Below are 27,721 nucleotides of genomic sequence, written 5' to 3'. Positions count from 1 at the left end.
GTATTGTCATAGCAAAAGACTGAAAACCCACATATCTCACCAAAGGGGATTGCTTAAATAATATCCCACAAACACAGTAGAATATTATGCAGTTATAAAAAATGACAAAGCATTTTATATATTGAATTGGAAAGATCCAGTTTAATAAAGAATGAATCTCTTGAGTCCAGTTATGTTTTAAAAAGGTATATATATTGAATGCTATCTTCTGTGTAATAAAAGGAAAAAGGGAGAAGCATATGTTTGTAATTACTTATATAATAATAAAGATACTTTGGAAGGATACATAGGAAATTTAATAATTTTTGCTTATCAGGCAGTGAGAATGATGTGGGAATAAGCCGGTCAGGGACTTTTCACTATTTGCCTTTCTAGATTTTGCATATTTCAACCATGTACATAAATTACCTATTTAAAAATCAAATAACTAAATGCCCTGGCCAGTTTGGCTCAGCAGTTAGAGCGTTGGCCTGCGGTCCTGAGAGACCCAGGTTCGGTTCCCGCTAAGGGCATGTACCTCGGCTGCAGTTTGTCCCCGGCCTTGGTTGGGTTGTGTGGGTGGCAACCACTCGACATGTCCCTTTCATGTCGATGTTTCTCTCTCTCTCTCTCCCTCCCACTCTATCTGAACAAAATGGAAAAAATGTCCTCAGGTGAGGATAAAAATGGAAATAAAAACAAAGTATAACAGTCCAAGCAACACTTTTTTGTAACATAACTGCGTGCTTTATTGAGATACACAGTAAAGCAGTAATATAATACAATAGTAAGGCATATATTTGGTGAAGTCTGATATGTTGTGAAAATGCAGTAAAACTGAAGTTTAAAAAAATAATTAGTAAATGTTACAGTGTTGGTGTTAAAACACAATATATTATGATACTCAAGTAAGAACCCAGTACCTGAAAACAATGACATAACATGCCATGTGATGTTTATGCTTCCGTTACATTGATTATGATTTACAGTTTAACACTCAGTGGTTATACAGAACATGAAATAATGTCCAAATTATGCTTAAAACGTAGCAATAAAGCTCTCAATTTTTATTCATATATTTTGACAGAATCACTCCAGAACTAATGTCTAAAAGATAAAACAAAAAAGATTAAAACAAAATTATGCACTCTATCTCTGATTTTAGAATGAAACTTAAACTTCTTAGTAGGGAGCAAAGTAATCCCTTGTTTTAAATTGTGGTTAAAAAAAAAAATCCTTGGATAAAGAAAAAGTCCAGCATCACATAAAGGAAAAATGCAAGACTAAAACCAAATCTGAATGTAATTTTTTACCTTAGAGCTTTGGGTTTTCTTTTGGAAATTATAAGGGCAAAATGCTCACACAACGGACAAGTGGTGAAGCCGTGAAATCAGGTGTGCACAATTATTAGGAACACCCCAAAACCAAAGTGAGGTAGAAATAGCATGAGAAGCCATGTTTGATGTTAATTATCATTAAGAAAATAATGGACAAAACCCACTCTCCAAGAGTTAATTACACTTGATGTAAGAGGTAACAGATTTGTGAAGTAATAGGTCACACGGTGATTTCTATTGAATGATTTTTAAAAAATCAAAGACTAATATGATAAAATGAAAGAGTAAAGCTTTTTTCTATCAGCTAATCCTCTTGAGGTTTTTACCTCTTTTTTAACAGTGTTTGTTTATACATCTAACCTGTGTAATCCACCCAAAAGGGTTCGGAGTACCTTTTGGAACATTGAAATCAATCTGTGTTCCCACTTACAAACCTGCGCAGAATTACTTAAGAGCAACACAAAGGAGGAAAGCACAGTTCACAAACTTCTGGGTGGATATTTACCAGTATCACAGTGTGATGGGGCTACTGTCTTACATTTTCCCAAGGATTATTTTATATTAAGTCTTGTGGCATTTAAAAACACACTGCAATGAGAAAAACAAAATCTTAAAATCTTTTTTAAAAACCACACAAAACACCCACTGCTTTTGTGAGAAGAGGAAGAATCATTTAGTCGTAATTACACAGAGTTCTATGTATGGTTATGAACATTCATCCAATCCTTGACTTCAAGAGTGGCCGACTCCCTCAGAGGGATCGGCTAAGAACCCAGAACTGACTTCCACTGAAGCATCATTAAATCTAAATCGTGGCATTGCCAACAGCCGGAAGCCGAGTAGATCAACCCACAGCTTATTCGGACATAAGTCCTGTTCATCTGTTCCTTTTTCAAAAATCCAACACTCTAGTTGTCAGCGGAAAGTTTCAAATGAGAAACATCTGGGGCTCCAGACAAGGTTTTAGTGTGGTCGTTTCTTTCTGGCTTGAGGTTCCAGGAAAAAGTCATTCTAGACCGAGCAGGTAAGCCTGGATGACCAGAAGCGATTTCTTGCCATTAGCGAGTGGCAGGAACATTTGAACAAGACATTTAAAAGGTCTCTAGAAATGTCTATCTATTTATCTATATACCTATAGTATCTACATACTTATAGACATATAGATGGGTAAAACAAAAACCCACAGACGGTTCCACTCAGTCAACAATTATCCAAAGAGCATTGGGAAGCAGCCATTTGGTAGTGTTAGAGCAAGTCCTATCTTTAATATGCAAGACAAGAAAAAAAAAAAGCCATGAATTTCATATGGAGATCACGCTAAAAGGATGCAAAACAATGCACTGCCTCAAAGTTTGTGTGTGTGTGTGTGTGTGTGTGTGTGTGTGTGTGTGTTCGTTTTTAGGGGTTTTATAAACAACTTTTTTTTTTTAATAAAGCACACTTTAGTTTACAATCTTTCTGTATAACTGTTATAAATTTTTAAACAACCCAAAATGCGTTCCATATAAAGAAATGGCAAGTTATTTAGCTATCAAGATTTTACATGTAGTTTTCTTATAACTTTTTTTTTGTACAATTGCATAGACGTGTAAAACCTGCCATTGTTAACAAAACAATAACAGACTTAGAAACTACTGAAATCTACAGTATAGTACCACTACCCTTCACAAAAATATAGATTTTTTTTTTCTTGTAAACTCTTACTGTCTAATCCTCTTTGTTGTATGAATATTATAAAAACCATGCGGGAATCAGGAGTTGTAAAACATTTATTCTGCCCCTTCTTCATCTGTCATGACTGAAACTAAGGACTCCATCGCTCGGCCCAAATCATCTGCCAAGTGGAAAAGGCTTCCTACATTGTGTCCTAGAAAACAAAGAGAAAAAGACTTTACAGAGGTGCAGGTTATCAGTCCCCGGACTCTGCCATTTGGAAAAGCACTCCCCATTTCTTGGAGAGGACAACACAGAGGTTGCATCAAGGTTGTCTATATAACAGGGTTGGATTTTTACCCATTTCCAGGAAGAAGCAGAGCCTTGTTAATGAAGCCATTCCACACGGTTAGTATCAGCTTAATATTGGATCGGGCTATTGTCGCCATTGAAATAGAAACCTGTCCAAGACTGCACTCATCTTCTCAGGGGTAAGCATGAGATGCCTGTCACCACAGGGATATTTCATGATGGGGTGCACCCTTTTCCATCTTGTTGCAGGATGTTAATGACTACGTACTTGCACTGAATTTTTTTCTACAATCAAACCACCACCACGATTCTCACCACTACTGCCACCACCACCGCCACTCTGTTGCCGTCACTGTTATCATCACTACTACCATCACCACGACATGGACTCTTCATTCCAAGGCTGTTTCAAGCTGTTGGATCACTTCTAAGGCTTTGGTGGAGGTGACTAGTTGCTTTCTGCTTTTGCTTAGGCTGAAAAATGGACCTTTTTGTGTACTATTAACATTTGAATGAGAAAGCTTCCAAATCAAAATCACTTTTCATTCCAAATTACTCTAGAGCCTAATTATAATATGAGCCACTTGTTTAGCAGGAATCTGGGTGTCCTGTGAGTCCATTTTTGATCTCCTAAATGAGGGTTAGCTAGCAGAATAGCCTTTTAATAAGAATGTGACATGACCTAGCAGTAATCCCCCAGCACAGAGAGCAAAGCCAGCGCAATATCCCTGGTGCTTTGTGGCAAAATTCCAATCTAGAGTAAAATGCCTGGAGACATACTGGATGACTTGACTTTTCATATATGTCCCATATTTTTTTTTTTTCTTTATTGATTTTACAGAGAGAAACAGGGAGAGGGAGAGAAAGATCGATGAGAGAGAACATCAATTGGCTGCCTCCTGCATGCCCCCACCCCCGGGGATCAGGCCCACAACCTGGGCATGTGTCCTGACCAGGAATCGAACAGGCAACCTCTTGGTGCATGGGTCAATGTTCAACCACTGAGCCACACCAGCTGGGTTATGTCCCATATTTTTATGTGGCTTATTTTAATTCTTGGACATTAGTACATCATTCCACTATTCAAGTACTGCCTTTGAAACTAAAAATGCTTTTCTAGGCTATTACTACCCTGCCATGTATCAACTTTACAGATTCCCATAATTGTTTAAATCTCTATAAAAATTAAATATAGACTAGAGCAGGTATTCTGTTCTAATATTTATCTCGAGATGTCGTTTTATACATGAGAGAGAGGATCTGAAGAGGATTCACAGGCATGTACTTACACAGTGATGGCACAACAAATTAAGACTTATTATAAGTCTAGCCCTTGCCGGTTTTGCTCAGTGGTGAAGACTGTCGGCCCATGGACCAAAGAGTCCTGGATTCAATTCCAGTAAAGGGCACATACCTCAGTTGCGGTTTGGTCCCCATTAAGGTGATAAAGTTTGCAAATCTCTTTGAGCTTTATTAGTGCAAAGAGTTTCAGTGAGAACTGATTATATTTTTAAAAATCATTGTGGATTTTGGTTGAGACTGAAAACATCAAAACTTTTAACAAAGCATATGTACTACTTATAAAGTGGGCCAACTGTTTGGCAGCCTTCAGTGGAACTGAAATCATCTCTGGCTTTTCTAAACCATAAAAACCACAGGAAGCCATAGTGGGTCCTTTGCTGTTCCTTTGAGCTTACAGCACAAATATAACTGATGCCATCAGGTTAGAGGGCTTCCCTTTGACTGCCCTGCAACCCTGGGAAATCACAATTATTCATGCATAATTGAAAATAGATGGGCTAACTGTACATTTTTAATTACCTGCGATCTCAACAGCAATTAATGAAGCCAGTCAAAACAAAACTCAAGACCCTTACAACCTGATATCTGCCTAGAATTCCAACTATTTCTCATTTCCCACATATGACTATAGTATAGGCTACCTTGTAGATAGAAAATGTATTACAAAACATAAAACAGGGAAGAACTCATTTTACCATTAGCTTATTGATAATAATCAAAATATGCCTATTATAGATTGTGTGCTAGGATAATAAAGACAAGTAAATGCGTTTATAGATGACAGCAGGTCCTCAATTAACATCATTTTGTTCACCATCGTTTTGTTATAACATTGATGAGATGTCGTAGGAAGCCCAACTCTTGATCAGTTAGCCTGTGGTATAAGTGTTTTCATCATAATTGGTTTCATTTAAAGTCACAGAACCTATTGGTGATGTTAAGTGAGGACTGTCTGTATATTACCAAGTGATGGTGTGCTCCTGGAAATGGTGTTCGGTTACTACATGAACAGAAAACTCTTGAGTGTGTCGAGAGGCGTGAGTTCTAGGGGCATCTGCTACTGGAAAAGTTACCAGGTACAATTATTCGTCACTACTCTTAATATACCATATACACTCCCACGAAGTGTTAGGTGGCCTTTGAACTTGTCTAGCCTGTTCATGATCATGACTTCACAGCTGTCCCTATGCTAGAAAAATAAATGTTCAGTCACCTCACCATATCTATATTATGCCTTTAGTTACTTTATTTACAAATACCTGTTTCACCAGAATAATGATTCCAATGTTTTTCATGGCTGTTTTCATTACAGCCAGAAAAAAAAATCTATCTCTTTGACAAAATACTGCCCCCAAGAATCATAAATCTCAACCCATTGGAGGCATAAAACTGCACTGTGATATGGATACAGAAAATAGAGCTGTACCCAGCTTCTATTGTCCATGCGTATAAAGCAGAACATTAGGGAGGTCATTAATTTTACCTGACAGATGTTTCTAAAGTCAAAATGAAAATCTTATACTAGGAGCACAAAAGGCACTGCAAAGCAGGCAGGATTCAGGTGTCTGTAATCAGCTTCAGGAACAAGTTGACACAAAAATACATCTGGCGAAAGTATTAATTTAATCCATTTGAACGCAAGGATTGCTGAATGCGAAGGCACCATGCGTTGAACATGAGGGCAGTGGTATGTTTTTCCAAGTTGGCGCTAACTGCCACACATTCGGTCTCACCCGCCACCACTGCCTGGGGGAGTTGTTTTCCGCAGTGATTGGAACTGAGACTTTCTGGCAGCGATCCAAGCCCTCAATAGCAATCTGGCACTCTATTTTTTAAAAATACAATTCCCAAATCAATGGTTAGCGTTCGACTGGCCAAAGCCATGCCAGAAGACTGCAGTGAAATTTGCTTTATCTTTTCTTCTCTAGAATTCAATCTTTTGAAAGAAAAGATCTGGTCTACTGTCCATTTGGGGTCTTTTCGGGGCATTACAAAGATCACTATTATTTTGATTCTCTGGCTTTCTGGGAACTTATCTGACTCTAATGCACCTTGGGTAGGAAGGTTTCCCAATGTCTCTATGACTTCAATGATATGTGCTGGCTTTTTCTAAAACATGATCAGGGTGGTCAAAATTATGGTACAACTTTTTACAACAGTGAAAATAAATGTTAAGGGGCACTTACCATAGGAATGAACCCAAGGAGTCTCACATAAGATGTATGTGAGCCGGGCAAACCATCAGGAGCACTCAATGCTTCACCGATTCAGGTTTCCTCAGTTTCTCCTCCCAGCCCACCACTCTCTCCCTGGGACCCCGCTGCCCCCAGCCTTGGAGGGAGCACTGGTGTAGACACACTGAAGGATCGTTCACTTCGTCAGACCTGCATGGCACGGTGTTGGCGGGATTTCCAGCATGACTCCTTATGTTTAAACAAATCAATGGCTACTCTGGTCCATCATATTCCTGAGGATCTAGAACCTTCTCCTATAAGGACTCTGCCCATCCAGCCTGTCTCCCAGATTAGTACATGCTACTGTCATTCACGAGAGAGCTTTCCTTCTAACGTCCTTCACACTAAACTCTTGGTAAGGACAATTTTGTTGCGCTTGGGCTGTCACTCAACACTTCGTCATCCAATAGTTGCTTGATTAGGCAACTCAATGTCTAAATAATATTCCTGGTAGAACAGACGTATAAAGCAGCTTTCGCTGTGAAACCCCAAACCACACTTGGTGATAATCCTGTACACCCTACCCCTTTGAACCACAAAAGAGGCATGATAAAAACCCTCAAGACTCCCAACATTAATTTTTTTAAAAATCTCTAATTGGTTCATGTTCTATCCTTCCCCAAATGCCAAATAAAAAATAAGTCTCCCCTAAAGGGCAAGTTGAGGTGATATAAGCTTTGCAAACACCATTTTCCAAAGCATCAGGAAAGAATCAGAGGAGACCGTGGCTCTGGACCCAGACGGCCTGGATTTGAACCCTGGCTCTGTCGCCTTGGACACAGTTTACCTTTTTACTGACTCAGTTTCCTTATCTATAAAGTGGGGTTAATAAGAGTACCTACCTCATCATTTTTTTTTTTCCACGAAGATTACATAATGAAAAAGATGGCAAGTGTTTAGAACCGGGCTGGGCACACAGCAAGCGCTCAAAAATTATCAGCTAAAGTGGGAAAGGAAGATCGTGGGGACCCAGAAAAAAGAAAACAAAAGGAAGTCATCCCAGAAGAATACACACCAAGCGCACTGGCAGAAAATGCTAGGGTCCTGGAAGTAGAAAGAAGCCTGATGATTCATCAGTGATGTTCAAGGCTCAATTTATTTTGAAGATTTAGTTTGTGTTGCAAATGGCAACAGATGATGAACTGCAGGATTCCAACCTGTGGTCCTGTCGTCATGGTGATGACAATGGCAATGAGTATTTGAGGAATGTTTCTCATGAGCCGCAAGTGGAGAGGTGACTACCATCCTTACATGATGACATGTGTAATACATACATGCGCGTGCACGCACACAATTCTTACACAAACGCCAAACATAGAAAGCGGGATGAGACAGACAGAAGCCATGGCTGTGAGCCTGAATCTCACTGACCTCTCTCATTGGCTTCCCAGGGGTATTTCTTCCTTTAATAACAGAGAGAGGAAGAGGTAAAGATATCAGAAAGGAAAAAAAATCATGCATATATATATACAGTTTCATACCAATTTGCTTCTTTTACCAAACTAATGTTGAGATGACAATTCATTTATTCCCCTCTGAAAAAAACAAACAAAACAGAAACAAACAAAAAACCCCAAAAGACATATCCAGTCAAATACCCTTTACATACACTTAAATCAGTGTAAACAGATAACAGGATCCCGGAGACATCACTTAGAGAATCCATGGTGTTCATGTGGTAAAACTGGATGAAAGCCGGCACAGCAGAGAAATCTGACAAATCGAACGCTGTTTTCAAGAACAACTTAGAATCTCTAGCATAATGTCAAAAGTCTCAGAATTGCTTTACTCTGGATTTGACAATCAACACACGGAAACATAAACAGCAGTTGCCTTTGTGTGCCCAAACTCTGCACCCCAAATGCAAGGCAGAACATCACAGAAAGGCTAGACTCCATCCTCTTGGAAGAATTTGTTCTATCTGGTACAAGCTGAGCATGCCCATGATGGGATTGGGGGCATTTAAGGAAAAAGAAAGAAAAAAAGGGGATAGGAGATCAATCCCACTAATGGGCAAGCTACAGAGCCAGACCCAGGAATCAGCCTTCAACTTCCTCATAATTCACCAGGTATCAGGAGCCTTGCAAGTCCATGGCTAAAGACCCACTGCTCTTGCTTGTTTTAGAGAAGCCTGTATCTGTATGCATTTATTTATTTTTCTGAAGAGCAGGTTTAATGAGAAGTTTTCTATTTTAATATAATTGGACAGAAAATTAGGGACCTCTGACCATATCTAGCATGCCCTGGGCATGCAATTTCCTTTTATCTCGAGTCTTGAAAATGAAATACTACTGGTTTTCAGACTTTGACTTTAGCAAAATCTTCTACGATATCCCAGTATTTACAGCAGATAAATGCAGAACTGTGAGCCTGGCTGGAGTGGCTGAGTGGTTGAGTGTGGACTCATGCACCAAGAGGTTGATGGTTCAATTCCTGGTCAGGACACATGCTCAGGTTGTGGGCCCAATCCCCAGTGCGGGGCATGCAGGAGGCAGCCTGTCAATGTTCTCTCTCATCCATGTTTCTATCTCTCTCTCCCTCTCCTTTCCTCTCTCTAAAATCAATAAAGAAAAAAAAAAAACAGAACTGTGAGACCCTGGATATCATCTCCGTGCCTCCACACCCCCGACCCACCATGCTCAGGGGCTCCCCAAACATAAAAACTCCCTGAAACAGTTTGAGAACTACTAGTCTAGAATGAGGAAGTATGGAGCTACTGTTTGAAAACAGATCTTTTGAAACTCAAGTTTAGGCCTCAAAACTTCTAGTATATAAAGGTTTTCTAAGTATGACTTCCCCCTCCCCTTTTCCTTCCTTCTGAATTTTCCTGAGTCAGAGATCTCTAGGAGTCTAACAACTACACGCTTGAGTATGTCATATCAAAGCATTCATGACCCTACTCAAATCAGGAAAGAGAGAAAAATAGGTGCTGGCTCCCCAGTTTGGGGGAAGGGAGATCCCAGTGGTAGGCCGATAGCAGATGGCAGGAAAAAGGGCACAAAGAACATTATTTCATCCTCGATGACTCAAATGAATGCCAGCATGAATTACCCATTATTTTTCACTCCGTTAGCAAGTTTTTATTTTTTATTTTATAGTTATACTCTCTGGTAGTAGAATTAATTTCCTTCCCCTACAGGAGTATGGTCTCATTAAGGGCAGGGCCCACATGTTGCTTACCCACCACTCTGCCCACAATACCTTGTGCTGTACCTTGACACTAGGGATATTTGATAAATGCTGGCTGAATTGAATTAGTAAGGTAGCCACTAGGTCATGGCCATGACTCCTTCAGTGTTTTTGGCAACTTGGCCCTTGCCTGCTTCCCTCTAGCTTGGATGACAAGGGCTGGTAACTTGTTCTGGCTTGTAACTTTGGTCTATTATTAAAACTTCAGAAGTTGCCCTGGCCGGTTTGGCTCAGCGGTTAGAGCCTCAGACCGTGGACCAGAGTCCCGGGTTTGGTTCCCGCTAAGGGCATGTACCTAGGTTGCAGTTTGTGTCCAGCCCTGGTTGGGGTTGAGTGGGTAGCAACCAGTCGATGTGTGTCTTCCATATTGATGTTTCTCTCTCTCTCCCTTCCCCTCTCTCTCCCTCCTGCTCTATCTGAAGATAAATTTTAAAAATGTCCTTGGGTGAAGATAAAATAATAATAATAATAATAATAATAATAATAAAACCTCAGAAGTGTATGAAGGACGGTGTTGTTAGAAAACAGTATAATTTAGTTTCAGAGTGTAATTCCAATCCCTAGAATGATAAATGTTGCATATTTTTATTCATTCTACACCAAGCCATATGCAGAGCTCAGTATCAACTGGTCACTGTTGAATATGCAGCAAATGATTTGGGTTTTGTTTCAGGTACTTCTCCAGAAACCATCTTTTATGTACATGAACCTCCCAGAGCCATGTTAACCCTGGTCTCCTTCAAAATCCTCCCTCATCACTTGGGTGCCAATGTGCTCATTAGAATAGTACAAAAAGATTCTTCTCTTTTGTTTAAAAAAGGTTAAAATAATGTTTTCTACTGTATTAGGAATAATTCTACACTGATGAAATGCAATATTTAAGAAAGTTAGTGATTAATAAATAAATACAGCCTGGCCAGTGTGGCTCGGTGGTTGAGCATAGACCCACGGGACAAAGAAGTCACCGGTTCAATTCCGGGTCAGGGCACATGCCCAGTTGCAGGCTCAATCCCCACTGGGGGTGTGCGGGAGGTGGCCAGTCGATGTGTCTCTCTCATTGATGTTTCTATCTCTCCCTTCCTCTCTCTCTAAAAACCAATGAAAACATATTTTAAAAATAAATAAATACAAGTACCAGATACAAGTTTTATTTCATAAATACCTTCTTGGGAAATGAGTTTCACTTGGGTGTCCATATGGCAATGTGGGATGTTGTCAGGAAGTTAATCAAGAGAAAAAGGAAGTGTGCTAGGGAGTCCTAAAGGGCTTGGTCAGCTCTGGAGAAGTCGAATTTCCTTAGTCAGTATGACCTTAAGATGACTAGTTGTAATTCTTTATTTCAAAGTCAGTTCCTGGGTACCTTTAGCTTCTTTATCTCAGTTCAACGACCAGTTTACAAAATTTAGAATAAGTCCCTTTCTTAGGATTTCTGTTTCAATACAAGTGAGAGAAGATTTGAGCGGTCATACTTTAAATATGCTGAAACATGCTGGATCTTTGATGGACATGGGTATAAATACTTAAGTCAATTCAAATGCACAGTTTTGTTGAGCTCAAAGTTGATCAGCACCAAGCCAGAATAGACAACAAAATAACAGCGTAAAGCAGGGACTGGCAAACTTTCTCTGCAAAGGCCAGAGAGTAAATACTTTAGGCTTTGTAAGCCATACTGTCTCTGGAGCAACTATTCAGCTTTGCCACAGCTACTCTGCCGCTGTAGTAAGCAAGAGCTGTAAACAACATGTAAATGAATGGGTGTGGCTCTGTTCCAATAAAACTTTATTTACAAAACCAGGTCCTGGACCAGATCTGACCTATGGACTGTAGTTTGCTGGCCCCGGGTGCAAAGGAATAAGAGTTCAAATCCTTCATGGAAGCAGAGAGGAAACACAATGGTTCCTGAAAGGGGGCCCATGATGCTTCTGCCCTGGTTCTTTTCTTTTTTTTTTCTTTATTGATATGAGAGAGAGAGAGGAAGGGAGAGGGACAGAGAGATAGAAACATCGATGAGAGAGGACATCAATTGGCCGCTTCCTGCATGCCCCCCACTGGGGATCAGACCCTCTACCTGGGCATGTGCCCTGACCAGGAATAAAACCAGGAACCTCTTGGTGCATGGGTCGATGCTCAACCACTGAGCCACACTGGCCGGGCTGCCCTGGTTCTTTATGTTGTTCTTCCATTAAAGAACCACGGGTAAGACTTCAATTTTAAAGGATGGTCGGTTTTGCAAAACTGTTGGGTTGGTAACTTAGAGGCATGTAACAGAATATATGTGGGCTTATTTGGAAGCGGGTAGCACGAGAGGGAGAGGCTGGTATGGGAAAATTAATGTGGCACAGGTCAGCAGGTAAGAGATTATACAGGCAGCAGAAATACCTGCATAGCATTGCTAACTGCTTTCTGAATTGTCTTACTGCACTGAGAGCTTATGTTGGTTCCTAGCATTCATTAATCTATGTATAGTGGCACCTCATTTTGAGAGAGCCCAATATCATACTGCTGACTAGGGAAGCATTTTCCTGAATGTGCATACATATAAAAATACCTTTGTTAGACTGCTAAATGATCAGATGTATGGGCAAATCACTTAAAGAATTTATTTTAGCCAGGCCAGTGTGGCTCAGTGGTTGAGTGTCAACCCATGCACTAAGAGGTCGTCAGTTCAATTCCCGGTCAGGGCACATGCCCAGGTTGTGGGCCCGATCTCCAGTGGGGGGCATGCAGGAGGTGGCCAATTGATGTTCTCTCTCATCAATGTTTCTATCTCTGTCTCCCTCTCCCTTTCTCTCTCTCTAAAATCAATTAAAAATATTTTAAAAGAAGAATTTATTTTAAAATTATATTCACTGTTCATTCTACCCATGTAGTGTTCCTATAGAATAATCATGGAGATTCATAAAATGTGTTACAGTAGATAACGATTTTTATTACAGTGGAATTCAACTTGTACATATACTTATAGATAGATGGACAGATTGCAGATAGATAAATAGACACATTAGATAGAAATTGGCTAACATTCTGTGTTTAATATACACTGAGCCACTCAAATCCCCCAAGTGGCTGTGCACAGCTAACTATATCTAGAGAGTAATCAGGAAAGATATAATCACAAAGCTAAATGTGCACCCATTCACACCTTGAACACCCTGCAGTTTATATTGGCTATTAAGCAGGACAGTTTTGCCATCAATTTATCACTACACGGAGAAGCAGGTAACCTCTTTATTAATTTGGATAATAGTTTAGTAAGGCCATCGAGATAAGATCAGAAGGCTAATTTAACTTGCTGAATGGCCATGAACCAGGCATTTAACTTCTTTGGGCTTCCAGGTACTTTTCATGAAAATGAAAGATGAAGGTTAGCTGATACTTTTAAGATTTGAGCTCTGTGTCAAAACTGTAGCAGGGGGTAACAAAGAAATTGTAAATTTCAATTACACAACAACTCCCTTATCTATATACTTTCTTTTTATAGAAAACATATATATTTTTTATAAGTATTTTCCTCTGTGGGCGATTATCTAGCATGGTTAAGTAAACCACGAGGTGGTATTTAAGAGCACATTTCCACTAAATGTCAGACCTCTGGCTCAGACATCTGTTCTGAGTTACTCAAACAGCTGTCCAAAACAGCTGTAACAACCGTGAACTTGATTTTCTGTAACACAGCAACGGGAACATGGATGGCAGACTTCGAATAAAAGTACAGTGTCCTTTAATACATTAGCAAGGTCTTGGCAAAAACATCCATGGTAAAAATTCTAAAACTTAATTTAAAAAAAAAAAAAATATATATATACACACACACACACACACACACACACACACACACACACACACACACACCTCTACCTGGGTAAGGAAAACTGAGATTGGTTACATCAGTAGTTTTAAACCACTGGCTCAGAAAATCAGTCTAGTGGGTTGCAACCAGTACTTTATTTTTCAATGAATAACACAGAGGAATAGTGCAAATTATATGTAGTATGGAAAGAATTGCTTCTTGAAATTTTTGTTTCTGATCTTTGTATATACAGGGTGGGGCAAAAGTACGTTTACAGTTGTTCATATGGAACATAATATAATAATAAATTCTGTGTTTTGCATACTCAAAACTGGAAACCAACTTTTGCTGCCCTCCCATATATATGACTATATACATATATGTGTGGTGTATATATATGGTGGGTACATACACATATGTGTGTGTATATACATACACATCAATAATTTATTTTATATCTCTACCCCATTTTGAGATGTGAAATGTTTCTCTTACTATGAAAAAGGTCAAAAGCCACTACTCTGGATATCAAAATTGCTAAAGTCACCTTTCAAGGCCCTTCCATTTGGGAGAGTGTGAAACCCTGAGAACATAGGACTCTCAGGACTTTTTTGCTTAATATCAAAATAACATACCTACTAACTGGTAAGATGTTCCCATTAAACCCTACCTTACATTTATATTTTCTCCATTCTTTCAAAATAAAAAATGCTTTTAGTTAGAAATGAGGCATCCAAATATCCACCTTTTGGAGTATATTGATAATTAAATTGTTTTTATAATGAGACTTTGTATCCATTTGAATTTGAGGAGAAAAAGTGTGATGTGATTTCTAAGAAAAATAGATATTTGGTCTTTGTCCTTTCCTGGCACAGAAATCCTAAAACCCTTGGAATTTCCTGGGATGAGAGGCATCAAAGCATCTTTAATGTTAATGAGCACCTAGGGATGGAGGCTTATGGCCAGGGGAGCCAACTATGTGATTAGATGGTTGGAACTCTCAGTCCTACACCCAGACCTCCAGGGCTAGGAGAGGGGGCTGAAGACTGAATCAATCACCAGTGGCCAATGACTTAATCACTCATACCTACGCAATGAAGCCTCCATAATGATCTTACATGGTGGAGTTGGGAAAGCTTTTGTGTTGGTGAACACAGAGAGGTTTGGGGAGAATGGTGCTCCCAGAGGGCCTGGAAGCTCTGTGCCTCTTACCCGTCCTTGTCCTATGCATCTCTTCTTTCTGGCTGTTCCTGAGTTATATTTTATATTTTATTTTTTTATCCTCACCCGAGGACATTTTTGCATTTATCTTCAGATAGAGTGGGAGGGAGGGAGAGAGAAACATTGATGTGAGAGAGACACATCGACTGGTTGCCACCCACACAACCCCAACCGAAGTATGTGCCTTTAGCGGGAACCGAACCTGGGACTCTCTGGTCCAAGGGCCAATGCTCTAACCGCTGAGCCAAACTGGCTAGGGCCTGAGTTATATTTTATAATAAACAAGTGATCTAATAAGCAAACTGTTTTCCTGACTTCTGTGAGCCACTCTAGAAAGTTAATCTAACCCAAAGGAGGGGAGGTCAGAGGTACAGGCGACAACCTGGACTTGCAATTGGCATCTGCGGCGAGGGGGGCAGTTTTGTGGGACTGAGCCCTTAACCTGTGCAATGTGATGCTACCTGCGGGCAGATAGTGTCTGAACTGAGCTGAATTGTAGGATCCCCAGCTGGTGTCAGAGAATTGCCTGCTGGTGTGGGGAAAACCCCCACACATTGGCATTGGGTGGGGAATCATAAAAAGGCCTACGATAAGGCCTCCTTTGGTGGGAAGTAGCAAGAAAAGAAAAAATGTCAAGGTCATAGCATCACAAAAAGACCAGGTAGATCTAGCGCCTTATCTACTCTCTTGTTGCATATTTTTTGTTTGTGTTTCCCTCAGGAAAATTATTTCATTCTCTCAGGCCACGACAGTACTATTGAATAAGTAGGAACTTAGAGGAAATGCTATCAGATAAAGCCTCCTTATCCCATATTTGAAGACTCCAATTAGCACTCAGGGGACAACACTCCTTCCTTAAGCACTAATTTAATAAGCACTATGCAGGCAGCCTGGATAGGTGCCCGAGTTTCCATATAAGTGAATCAACATCATACAAATAGCATCAGTTATACATAGTGAATGTCCATGGTGTGTGTTGTTGGATTCAGTCTGATAGTATTTGGTTGAGGAATTCTGTATATATAGTAAACCCTCGATTCTGAGGATTTGATTTACGGGACCTTGAATTGAAGGGAAAAAATATCCGATCCGTATGTCATATGTGAAAATTAACACCCTGTTAATTTTAAAATGCTTTTAACCAAGACCTGCTTATAATTGGATTAACAAGTTTTTTTTTGGGGGGGGGTTATTAATTCACTGTTATTTTTTTTTAATTTAGCAAATAGACCATATGTTAGAAAAAACACTATAGTAATTTCACAGACATAAATGTTACATATCTACAACTAGAATCTACATATTTAAATCCAAGAGTCATGGCTCATAAAAAACGTTCGAGCAATGATTAGCACGTGACCACATTGCATCGCGCATGGTAACTGGTTCTGCTGTTGCATGGCATGACTTTCTGCAGCCACTTTTAACACCTGCTGGCCCAGGGTGCCATGTGCCAACCGTGGGCATTTGTTTACTCCTGGTGACTGGTGGATGCATGCATTTACTACACCTACTCAGTATACATCTAAAATTACAGTAATGCCCTGACCAGTTTAGCTCAGCAGTTGGAGCGTCGGCCTGCAGACCAGAGAGTCCCGGGTTCAATTCCCACTAGGGGCACAAACCACAAAAAATCAAAAAACAAAAACAAAAATAAAAAAATAAATTACAGTAATACATATAGAAAACTTTTCTGTGTAATTAAACTTTTCATACATACTTAATTTTCATTACACAAATGTGTCTACATAAGTAAAAAAAAAAGGTAAACCAACTAATTTGTCAATTTTTTAACACATGCATTCAGAAAACTCACTTTATTATAGAATAGACTTTTGGCTTTAATGGACACCCCTTGCTGGAATTAGTCTGCTATACAGAGGTTTTACTGGACTCGTTTCTTTTTTTAATATGTTTTTATTGATTTTTTAGAGAGAGAGGAAGGGAGAGAGGTAGAAACATTGATGAGAAAGAGAAACATCGATTGGTTGCCTCCTGCACACCCCCTATTGGGGATTGAGCCCACAACTAACTTCCCACAGAGCAGGTAACTCACTTTCAGTTTAATGGGCTGGGATGAGACAGTGTCATCTATGACCTTCAAGGGAAAACTTAGGGTCAATGAAATGTGTGCAACATGTGGGGCCCAAAGTTCCTGCCCTCCTAGCAGCTGTGTGATTTTGAAGAAGACACCTGCTCAGTCTGAGGCTAACCTATTTATCTAAAAGGGTGCATCTAGGATGTATCATGCCATAGACATCTCCATTCCAGTAATAATATTACCGTACTGTGATTTGAACTTTGGAAGTTTGTATCTGCAATTGAGCACAAACACCTAGAAGGCAAGGGACTTGGCATTTCTTTTTTGCATCCTTAACATCTCCACTGGTACATAGTAGGTGCTAGTAAAAGCTGGCAGAATAAAGGTGAAAGCATGTGATTTATGTCAAACTGGCATATGGTCTCATTATGAATCACAGCATCTAGGGAGAGAAGACAGCTAAGATCGTCAGGATGGGGATGAGGGTGGTGGGTGTGGGGTGGGTGGAAGACAGATAAGATTTCTATCTGTTAGAATCAACACATCAGAGATGCTCAGTGGTGAAAAGATGGCTGGAGGAGACGTTTAAAATTAGCTTCCCCTGACAGTTCCTTAGCAACCCTCTATCAGAACACTACTGCTTTTAATGTACACTGCACAACGTTTACTCATACATCAAACAGCTAGGAAATGGCCATTGTTAACTGATAGTGAACAAAAAGATAGGAAAAACACAGGACTCAAAACACCCCCGTTGTTGCCCTTATGGAGATGAACAAATAGCCAGGTTCTCTGCAGCTCTTCCCTCATGGGCTGCCCATTAGGGGTGCCAATCACTGGCCACAAAGCTTTGTGTTTTCCCTCTTTGGCTTCTCTAGACTTTCCTTTGTTTCCTCACGGGCGATGGCTGTCATGTTTTTTTATTCATTAATGGCACATAAGTCAGTGACTTGTTTGACGTCGAGGCAGTAAACTTAAAGAAAAACTCCAAAAAATTAACAACAGCAGCATAATACCTCCTTGGATGAGCCAAAACATCTGAGGCTCATACTGGCTGGTGGGAAAATGTGGGGGGTAAAATGCTGTTTTTGGATGAGGGGCAAAGTTTACAAGGTCAAAGTGATGGGGAGAAAGAAATCAAAGGCGTTAAGAATGTTAATGTCTTTCTTTGTGAGGATGGTATTCCATCTATGGAAGTAAAAAGAATAACAAACTCGTATATAAATATTTAATTGTACCGATATCTAAATGATGGGATAAGACACAGTTTTTAAATATAAAGGGCATCAAATTACAAGTCGGAGTTCCCACCATCGCTGTACACCAGGTATGTCCTGGACTTCGCTGGATTGTATGGTCAGTGTATGTCTCTAGCAAAGGCACCATTAGGGCATTAATTTCCTCGTCTCCAAGTGACATCATAATTGCTTTTAAGTAAAAGCTATCTCATAATTAACTCTGCAGACTAATGCAAAGCAAGTAAAATACTTTAGAAATACAAGTTAGCATTGTATATTTCTAGAAACATTTTGATTACACAGGTATTTGAATTTAACCAGGATCCAAGACCAGAAAATGCATTCATCCAAACCAGAAATTTACATTTAAAAATAAAATCTTCTCACAGTGATCCCAAACTGGCATTCTGTCAGCACGTGTTTGTTTAAACATGAAAAACAGACATACTAGTTGGGTATGGAAAATGAATGACCCCACTCCAGTTAAGTCTGAGTTACTAAGGACGGCTTACCTCTCGAACTAGGGAAGGAGTTGTTAAGTTGCTCCATCACTTCCTCTAACCCTGTGCTTGTGTCCTGGGGAGGATTGAGATCTTCCTCACCTTAATGAAAGCAGACACAAACAACGGCCAATTACACTTAAGGAAAACATTAGTGATACTAGAGAAAAGGTCCATAGTTGTATCTAAAAATCCATTCTAAATTCATTTCCACTTGCTCATAAATAATATAAATAAAAAGAACCCTTCAAGCTTACTAATTAGGGAACAACTCCTTAAAGGGAAGAAGAATTCCATGCAGGCATTTATCTATGTCATCTTTGGAGCAGAAAACTGTATATCTATTTAAAAGTTACGATAAAGTTGGCATACGTTTCTTGTGCCCTATTAACCGATGTGAGACATTTTTCTTTGTAATAAAAAAATTATTGGACACTGGCAGTGTCTTTTCAACACAAAAGAAAGACCGTGACATTTTGCATTTATGAAGGGAAGAAAAGAGTGGAGAGATCGAGGCATTTTTCCCACTTTTTCCTTTGACATTTAACCAAAAACACAAACAAAACTCAAGTACCTTTAAAGTCCAATGTAACAGGGGGAAATAAAAGTTGTACTTGACCTATGTAGGTGATGAAATATATTCTAAGAGCTATGGATACAAGGTATAGTGGGCAGTTATGTTCCTTTTCTCTGTTACATGAGACTACTTTATCATAATAACATTTTTGGAGGCTAATAAGGGGAAACATTTTCTTCATTTTTTGAGAATTTATGTGAAGAGATAATGATGACGTGGAAGGCAAGCAATGTAGGTATGGCTGCTCTTCCTCTGGGAATGCTCTTCCTTTGTGGATCTGTTGATTCACATGTTACAGAAACATACCTCCAACAGCATTTCAGTAAGGCAGAAATTTAAGTGTAAACAAAATTATTTTCAACTTTGAAGGTCTCTGGAAAGTCATTTTTTTGTAACATTCAGTGTTCTAATAGAGAAAATAACTTCTTTGTCATTTCACTTTGTTCAGCATATTGTCACTTTACCTAAAAGAAGACCTGGCTTCAGTAAATCAATCATAATGAACATACTTAAGGATAACCTCAGGTTCACATCTGATTTGGAAATGACCGGAGAGCTAGTGATTTAATGACTTAAACATGCTAATATTTAAGGTCTATGCCACTTGGATTTTCATCTATGATTACAGTACTGAATTTATTAAGTTTTCATCCTTGTTTCTTAAGCATAAGCTTAAAGAATGCTCGACAATGCTCACTACTAAGACAAGATAATATTCCAAGTGGATGTGTGACTTATTAGAAGGGAGGATTAAGGACCTGGGGTAGACAAAAACCCTCCGCTTTTGTGAGGCTCATGGCAACACATCATAGGAAACCTCTTTGAATTACAAGGACAGGAAGTGAGTGCTGAACAATTCCGGTCGCAAGGTGGAAAAGGAAGTTAAAGTATGTATGTATGTATGTATGTATGTATGTATGTATCTATCTATCTATCTATCTTATATTTATGTTTCTTAGAAATGAAAAAAAGATGAAATTTAGCATCTTGAATTTCTTTTGTCTCAGGAGTTTAAACTACCATTATCTTGTAAAGATGGAATGAATGGATACTGTCAGGAGAAACAGGACCCTGACAACTGCAGGGCTGATTACATCCCTTTGGTTCATTACTGATGCAAATTTTTGCCTAATTGTGGAACATGAGGTGTTTTAATGAAAAAAAAAAAAAAAAAAACAGACGTTATTGATTTCAGAGAGAGGAAGGGAGAGGAAGAGAGACAGAAACATGGATGAGAGAGAACATCAATCGGCTGCCTCCTGCATGTCCCCTACTGGGGATCGAGCCTGCAACCTGGACATGTGCCCTAATCAAGGATCAAACCAGTAGCCTTGGTGCATGGAACGATGCTCAACTGAGCCACACAGGCTGAGCACATGAGGCATTTATAATGGTACCAAGTCCACATTAGTGATAGCATGCCTTACAGAATAAATCCGAACCAAAAGAAACACTTATGAGCAACAATGTTAATATTTCTGACAGTTTCATTACATCATACTGGAGCTCTAGGAATTCAATTGTACTGTGTTAAGATTCAGGTCCTGCTCAGTAAAGTGACTGGCATTCCTCTCCCTGAATTATTTCAAGGATCACATTATAAAGTCTAAACCTAATGATGTCATCCAAATTCATTTCTACAGATAAAGATAGTATCATCTGGAAGTCTCACATATAAGCGCCCAAGTACAAATGTAAAACCAGCCTATATGTTTTTGATTGTTTGTTTTGGTACATGCCCCTAGCGGGAACCGAACCCGGGACTCTCTGGGCCGCAGGCCGACACTCCAACCGCTGAGCCAAACCAGCCAGGGTTCGGCCTGTATGTTTTAATGGAAAACTTTCATGGCTGTTAGTTTATTTATTCAAATATTTATTAAAAGCCAACTATATGCCAGGTAGTGTTCTGAAGTGCTGGGGTTATAGAAATAAACAACCCAAAAGCCCTGTTTCCCTGGAACTCACATTCTTAATGTGGGCACACGGGCTAAACCTGGCATATAGGTATGCCAGGTGATGGTAAACAGTCAGAAGAGAGGGTTAGTGAAAGGCAGTGAGGAAGAATTTTCAGAAAGGGGAGTCTGCCAAGCCCTCATGATGAGGTCCAGTTGAGCAAAATCCTTAAGGACGTGAGGGTGTGAACCATGTCAATACTTGAGAGGGAAGAACACATCAGACAGAGAGAACAGCAAATGTCCTTTCAAACAGCATACTGTTGATGGGCAAGGGATTTCAAACTTAGTGGCAATCTTTTAGCATTAACATTTCAATTTGATTCTACTCCAAGGTGATTTCCACAAGCATGTATAACAATTCTTTTTGGGTTATTAGCTATAGCCATCATGGCTTGTCTGAAGCTGGTCCAAAAAAAAAAAAAAAAAATGACTGAAACATTTTTTAAATGAATGTTTCAAAATAAGGAAAGACACAATCAAAGTGAGAATGCACCCTGATGTAGCAGAATATGACAGACATTGCGGAAGTGAAGAAAAATAAAGTGAAATGACTCAAAGTTAATCTGGGAGAAAAGAAATGGAATGGTTTGCTTTGGGCAAGATATTTTTTAAAGTCTTCTGAAACTCAGCATGATTTTAGGCTTTCTTGAAAGGATGATATCCCATCTGACTCACTTCCCTTTCCTCAATTCAAATGATGATTCTCCTTCTTGCTGAAGAAGAGGCTTTATCCAGAACCAATGCAGCCAATGCAGGAGACCCAAGAAACTTTATTCCTCTAATTTTGCTTACACCTAAGCAACTATTTTTATACAGAAGGAAATTATGTACTAAAAATTATTTACTCTTAAAAGGTGAGCTGTGGCCCTGGCCAGTTTGGCTCAGAGGTTAGAGTGTCGGCCCCTGGACCAGAGAGCCCCGGGTTTGGTTCCTGCCAAGGGCACGTACCTCGGTTGCAGTTTGTCCCCGGCCCTGGTTGGTTGTGTGGGTGGCAGCCACTCAATGTGTCCCTTTCACATCGATGTTTCTCTCTCACTTTCTCTTCCTCTCTCTCCCTCCCACTCTATCTGAACAAAAAATGGAAAAATGTCCTCAGGTGAGGATAAAAAACAAAAAAAACAAAACAAAACAAAACAAAAGGTGAGCTGTGTATGAGCAAATATGCCCATCATTATTTTTCTTTTGATTACTTAAATCACATATAATGTTTTTAACCAATTTCAAACTTGATGTATGATGACCTCATGACATATGTATTTCCTTCCTCCCTCCAGTTTTCAGAAGAAAAAAAAACAACAGATATTTCTGGTACCTAATAGTAGCTTCAATTACATTTTAAAATTATATTTGGGGTAGATGGTTTCAATTTTACATAAAACATGCTGTGTGTAACTTCTTTAATTATGGTACACAATGATGATACTGATTATTAGCCGGTTAGTGTTCAATGGTGGTGAAAGATATTAAAATTAGTAGGTAACATCCTTTTATCTCATTGTGGTTATGATTTGCATTTCCCTGATGATTAGTGATGTTAAACACCTTTTCATGTACCTGCTGGCCATCTGTACTGCTTCTTTGGGAAAAAGTCTATTCAGATCTTGTGTTCATTTTTTAATCAGATTTTTTTCTATTAAGGGATGTGAGTTCTTTAAATATTTTGGATATTAACCCCTTATCAGATATATGATTTGAACATACTTTATCCCATTCCATAGGTTGCCTTTTCATCTTGATGGCTTCCTTTGCTGTAACAGAACTTTTATTTTATTTTTTATCCTCACCCGAGGACATTTTTCATTTTTTGTTCAGATAGAGTGGGAGGGAGAGAAAGGAAGAGAGAGAGAGAGAAACATCGATGTGAAAGGGACATATCGAGTGGCTGCCACCCACACGACCAACCAGGGCTGGGGACAAAGTGCAACCGAGGTACGTGCCCTTAGTGGAAACCGAACCATGGTCTCTCTGGACCGCAGGCCAACGCTCTAACCGCTGAGCCAAACTGGCCAGGGCTAACAGAGCTTTTAATTTGATGTAGTCACACTTATTTTTGCTTTCACTGCTTTTGCTTTTGACGTCAACTGCAAAAAGTCACCCAGACTGATATCAAGGAGCTTACTGACTATGTTTTCTCCCAGGAGTTTTATGGTTTCAGGTCTTATATTCAAGCCTTTAATCCATTATGAACTGATTTTCCTGTATGGTATAAAATAGTGGTCTACTTTCAGTCTTTTGCATGTGGTTACCCAGTGTTCCCAACACCAGTGACTGACAAGACTATCCATTTCCCATTGTACATTGTTGGTTCCTTTGTTGCAAACAAATTGACTAGATGTGCATGGATTTATTTCCGGGCTCTATTCTGTTCTGTTTCTCTATGAGCCTGTTTTTATGGTAATACCATATTGTTTTGACTACTATGGCTTTGTAATATAGTTTGAAATCAGGAAGCATGATGCCTCCAGCTTTGGTCTTTCTTTCTCAAGGTTGCTTTGGCTATTCAGGGTCTTTTGTGGTCATGCTTGAAGGCAGTAAAAAATTGGGTTGGAGAGGAAGGTGGATTTTGAATGCCATGCTAAGGAGTATGAACTTGATTCTGTAGGCAAACAGGAGTCACACATATTTAAGGAGAAGAATAATGTAAAATGTGGATATTAGGAGGTAACTGGAAACATCTGGACAATGGCTTGAAAAGGGAGAGAGACAAAAAACAGAGAAACTAATTGGGAGAGTCTTCATATTATCTGTTCAGCTGATCACACGATAAAGGCTAAATCTGGACAGAAGCACGGAATTGAAGAGTTTTGCTCTCTTTAAGAGAGGTAAAACAGACTGACCTTGATGATTTGATTGATGGTGGTAGGACTTGGCTAAAGAAAGTAATGAAAGGGTTGGTTTTAGAGGCGATGAATATATTTAGTACCTGGCTGTGGTGATCATATCATGGGGTGTATACCTATGTCCAAGCTCATCCAGATGTATATATTAATTGTATGCAATTTTTGGTGTATCAGTTATAGTTCAAGGAAGCTAAAAAGTAAAAAGAAGGTAGATAAAGGGAGAAAGTATGGGAAATGACTGCCTTTGTGAAGTTTGGAAAATTGGAAGAGATGTTCTGGAAGTTGACCAGGATTTCAGATTGGGTTATATTTTCATCCAGAAGACACTCAGGAGAGAGGTCTAGCAATTTGGACTATGGTTATCAACATGGCAGAAACCAAGGAATGGAAGTAGTATCCAGAAAGAGTAAAGGAGATGGACAGATGTCAGGCAAGCCTTCAGATGATGCACTGAGAAAGATTCAACATCACCTATGTGGTAACTGGCTATAAACATTTAACTTTAATTCAATTATGAGTAAACAAGGAGACAGATGCAAATTGAGAAACTTTCTACAGAACAACTGGTTTGACCTCTTCTAAAATGTTAGTGTCATGAAAAATGCAGAAGGGCTGGGAAATGTTCTAGATTAAAGGAGACTCAACAGACACGGTAACTAAATGCACAGCATGACCAGAGATTGGATCCTGAATTAAAAAAGCAAAAAGCTATACAGAATATTATTGGCAGAGCTGGGGCTATTTGAATTTAAATGGTATTTTCCTGAGTTAATTTCCTGAGTGAGAGAACTCTATTGCAGTTATGTAAGAAAATGTCTTCCACCTTAGAAGATATATCAGTGGTTCTCAATCTTCCTAAAGCTGCGACCCTTTAATACAGTTCCTCATGTTGTGGTGACCACCAACCATAAAATTATTTTCATTGCTACTTCATAACTGTAGTTTTGCTACTGTTATGTCTTAGGCGACCCCTGTGAAAGAGTCGTTTACCCCCAAAGGGGTCGCGACCCACAGGTTGAGAATTGATGAGATATATGTTGAAGGATTTAGGGGTAAAGTGTCATGTATGAAACATAATCATTAAATAGGCTGGTGAAATTTTAAAAATCAACAAACTATACACATGATAAATATGCACGTATTATAAATAAGTATGTACAGTATATATAAAGATGTTAACATATACATACACATAAATAGATGTGACTATAAATAAACAAATGTGGCAAAATGTTGAATTAACTGCAATTCTGCCATAGTTTGAAACTGTTCTAAAGCAGAAGCTAAGGAGTCATTAGACATAAGAAGTCGTTAGCAAGTCATAGGCTCCTGTGTGTGTAGCTCATGAAAGCCAAGAGAACATAACTGTTCATTTCTATTTCTTTGTCTGTCTTTTTCAATAAACGTAAGGTTCATGAGGACACTCTCCCAGTAAAAAAAAAAAAAAAAAAAAAAAAAGTTTAAATACACATATGGTACACAGAGAAGCACTCCACTCATTAGACAGATCACCTAGTAAGAATTCCCCCATACTTCACTTTAAAAAGTCACTGGGGGCCCTGGCCGGTTTTGCTCAGCGGTTGGAGCGTTGGCCTGCGGTACAGAGAGACCCGGGTTCGGTTCCCGCTAAGGGCATGTACCTCGGTTGCAGTTTGTCCCCGGCCCTGGTTGGTCGTGAGGGTGGCAGCCACTCGATGTGTCCCTTCACATCGATGTTTCTCTCTCTCTCTCTCTTCCTCTCTCTCCCTCCCGCTCTATCTGAACAAAAAATGGAAAAATGTCCTCGAGTGAGGATAAAAAAAAAAAAAAAAGTCACTGGGGTTGTATATTTAAAGAATGCAACTCTCTATCCAGAATATGTGGTTCAGCAAATCCCAGCCTTAGCCCATAGATCTTCAAAACATGAGGATACCCACTGCATTTGTTTAAATACCTGTGTGCATCTGCAAGATGTTTTTTTTTTTTTTTCCTTAAAATGAAGTTGGCTTACCCTGGCCGATTTTGCTCAGCGGTTAGAACATTGGCCCATGGTCCAGGGAGACCCAGGTTCGGTTCCCGCTAAGGGCATGTACCTCGGTTGCAGTTTGTCTCCGGGCCCAGTTGGGATTGTGCAGGAGGCAGCCACTTGATGTGTCCCTTTCACGTAGATGTTTCTCTCTCTCTCTCCCTCCCATTCTATCTGAACAAAATTGGAAGACTGTCTTCGGGTGAGGATAAAAAAAAAAAAAAAATGAAGTTGGCTTGCTTATACAGTTAAAAAAAAACTCCCTTGAATTGAATTCAGTCTTTTCTTTCAAAGAATAAACTTAAGAACAGAGCCTATGCATTTTATATTGGCAAGTTATCTCTTAGGCTATCTCCGCCCTGGAATATAGCATTTTCTCCTTGGCTTCAGTTCGCCACGGTCCTCTCAGCTCCGCAAATCATCAGGACCACAGCCTGCCATGTGCTTTACCTTGGGTGCTTTCATGGGCATAATGCCTCTTTGCCAGTGTTGACAGGCCTAAATAATGAATGCTTCTAAGCACCCAGGGCTCTGAATCTCGCGGCTAAGATATGCGACTCAGTTTCACATGCTTTGCTTACTTCAAAAAAAGGGGGAAACCCTGCAGTAGGGAATAACAGCAGCGATATTAAAACTCAGTTGTTTGTGGAATTTATGGACTTTTCAAAGGCATACAGTGTTTTGTTAAATGCTGAGCGATCTTTTACAGTCCCAACAGTCCGCTGGATGTATTCAGATCTCATGTGGAGACAGAGAATCTGATGCAGAGATGGTCCGAAATTACTAAGGTGCGGGAAAGCCAGGAAAATGACGTCCAACATTCTCTCTTCCTGCACACTAGAAATGAAACCTGGCTTTCCTCCAAGGTTTGACTTCTCTCGAGGATATACCTCTCCTGCTGCTTGAGGTTCTTGAAGTTCATCAGATCTGCTTCCACCACCTTCTCTTCCTCCTCAAACATACTCGTCTTCTCAGTGTCCTCACCCACCTTCCCTGGTCGTTTTTGATTCAGAAGGGCCTGACCATCCTGCTGATGAGCCCACCAATCCTGGCCTTATTCACCCCAGGAAACACACCCCTCACTGATTTCCATGTACAGTCTTCAGTGAAACTTTACCAAGTACCAAAAAGAGCTTAGTTAAAAAAGATGAATATTAGATGTCGGCATCGCTTCAAAGTAGTATTTTACTTCCATGATGTCCAATGGGATTTTCCTGACCACGATCCCTAATCTCCCACCATAAAACTCACTCAACCCTCTTGACCCTTTCTTTTTGTCCCATCAATTTTGGTTAGGTACTTGCCTTTCTATATTTTACTCTCATGGAAGAGTATACAGTGAATTCCTCAACACACCATGATGCTAGGCAACAGAGCTTTTAAGAGTGAGGACTCACGGAGTCACAGGTCTCTTCCTCTCTGTGAGGTAAGAGCAAGAGGGTCAAGTGTAGACAGTTTAGGACCCAGGGAAAAGGAAGTAGAGCATGGGGCTGACTCATGCTGGGCCTTGAGGGAGAAGGAGAAATGAGGAGGATGGACCAAGTATAA

General features: G+C 39.7%; 1 protein-coding gene across 4 annotated transcripts in view; it reads right to left on the bottom strand.

The window, feature by feature from the left end:
* Window positions 1-2,702: 2,702 nt before the first annotated feature.
* DMD (dystrophin) overlaps window positions 2,703-27,721 on the bottom strand; it is a 2,326,146-nt gene continuing 2,301,127 nt past the window's right edge. For 2 of the 4 annotated variants that reach the window (XM_036270045.1, XM_036270043.1), the window contains 2 exons: window positions 18,809-18,898; window positions 2,703-3,183 (listed from right to left, as the gene is read on the bottom strand). In XM_036270045.1, the coding sequence (XP_036125938.1) occupies window positions 3,086-3,183; window positions 18,809-18,898 (188 nt within the window). In that variant the 3' untranslated portion in view covers window positions 2,703-3,085. Of the gene's footprint in view, window positions 3,184-8,188; window positions 8,221-18,808; window positions 18,899-27,721 lie in introns of all 4 variants that reach the window. The other 2 variants (XM_036270044.1, XM_036270042.1) reach the window with 2 other exon arrangements.

The sequence above is a fragment of the Molossus molossus genome, unplaced genomic scaffold (assembly GCF_014108415.1).
Source record: "Molossus molossus isolate mMolMol1 unplaced genomic scaffold, mMolMol1.p scaffold_m16_p_2, whole genome shotgun sequence".
Classification (NCBI taxonomy): domain Eukaryota; kingdom Metazoa; phylum Chordata; class Mammalia; order Chiroptera; family Molossidae; genus Molossus; species Molossus molossus.
The sequence above is the reverse complement of the archived record's forward strand: the minus strand, read 5'-3'. Positions and strand labels throughout refer to the sequence as shown.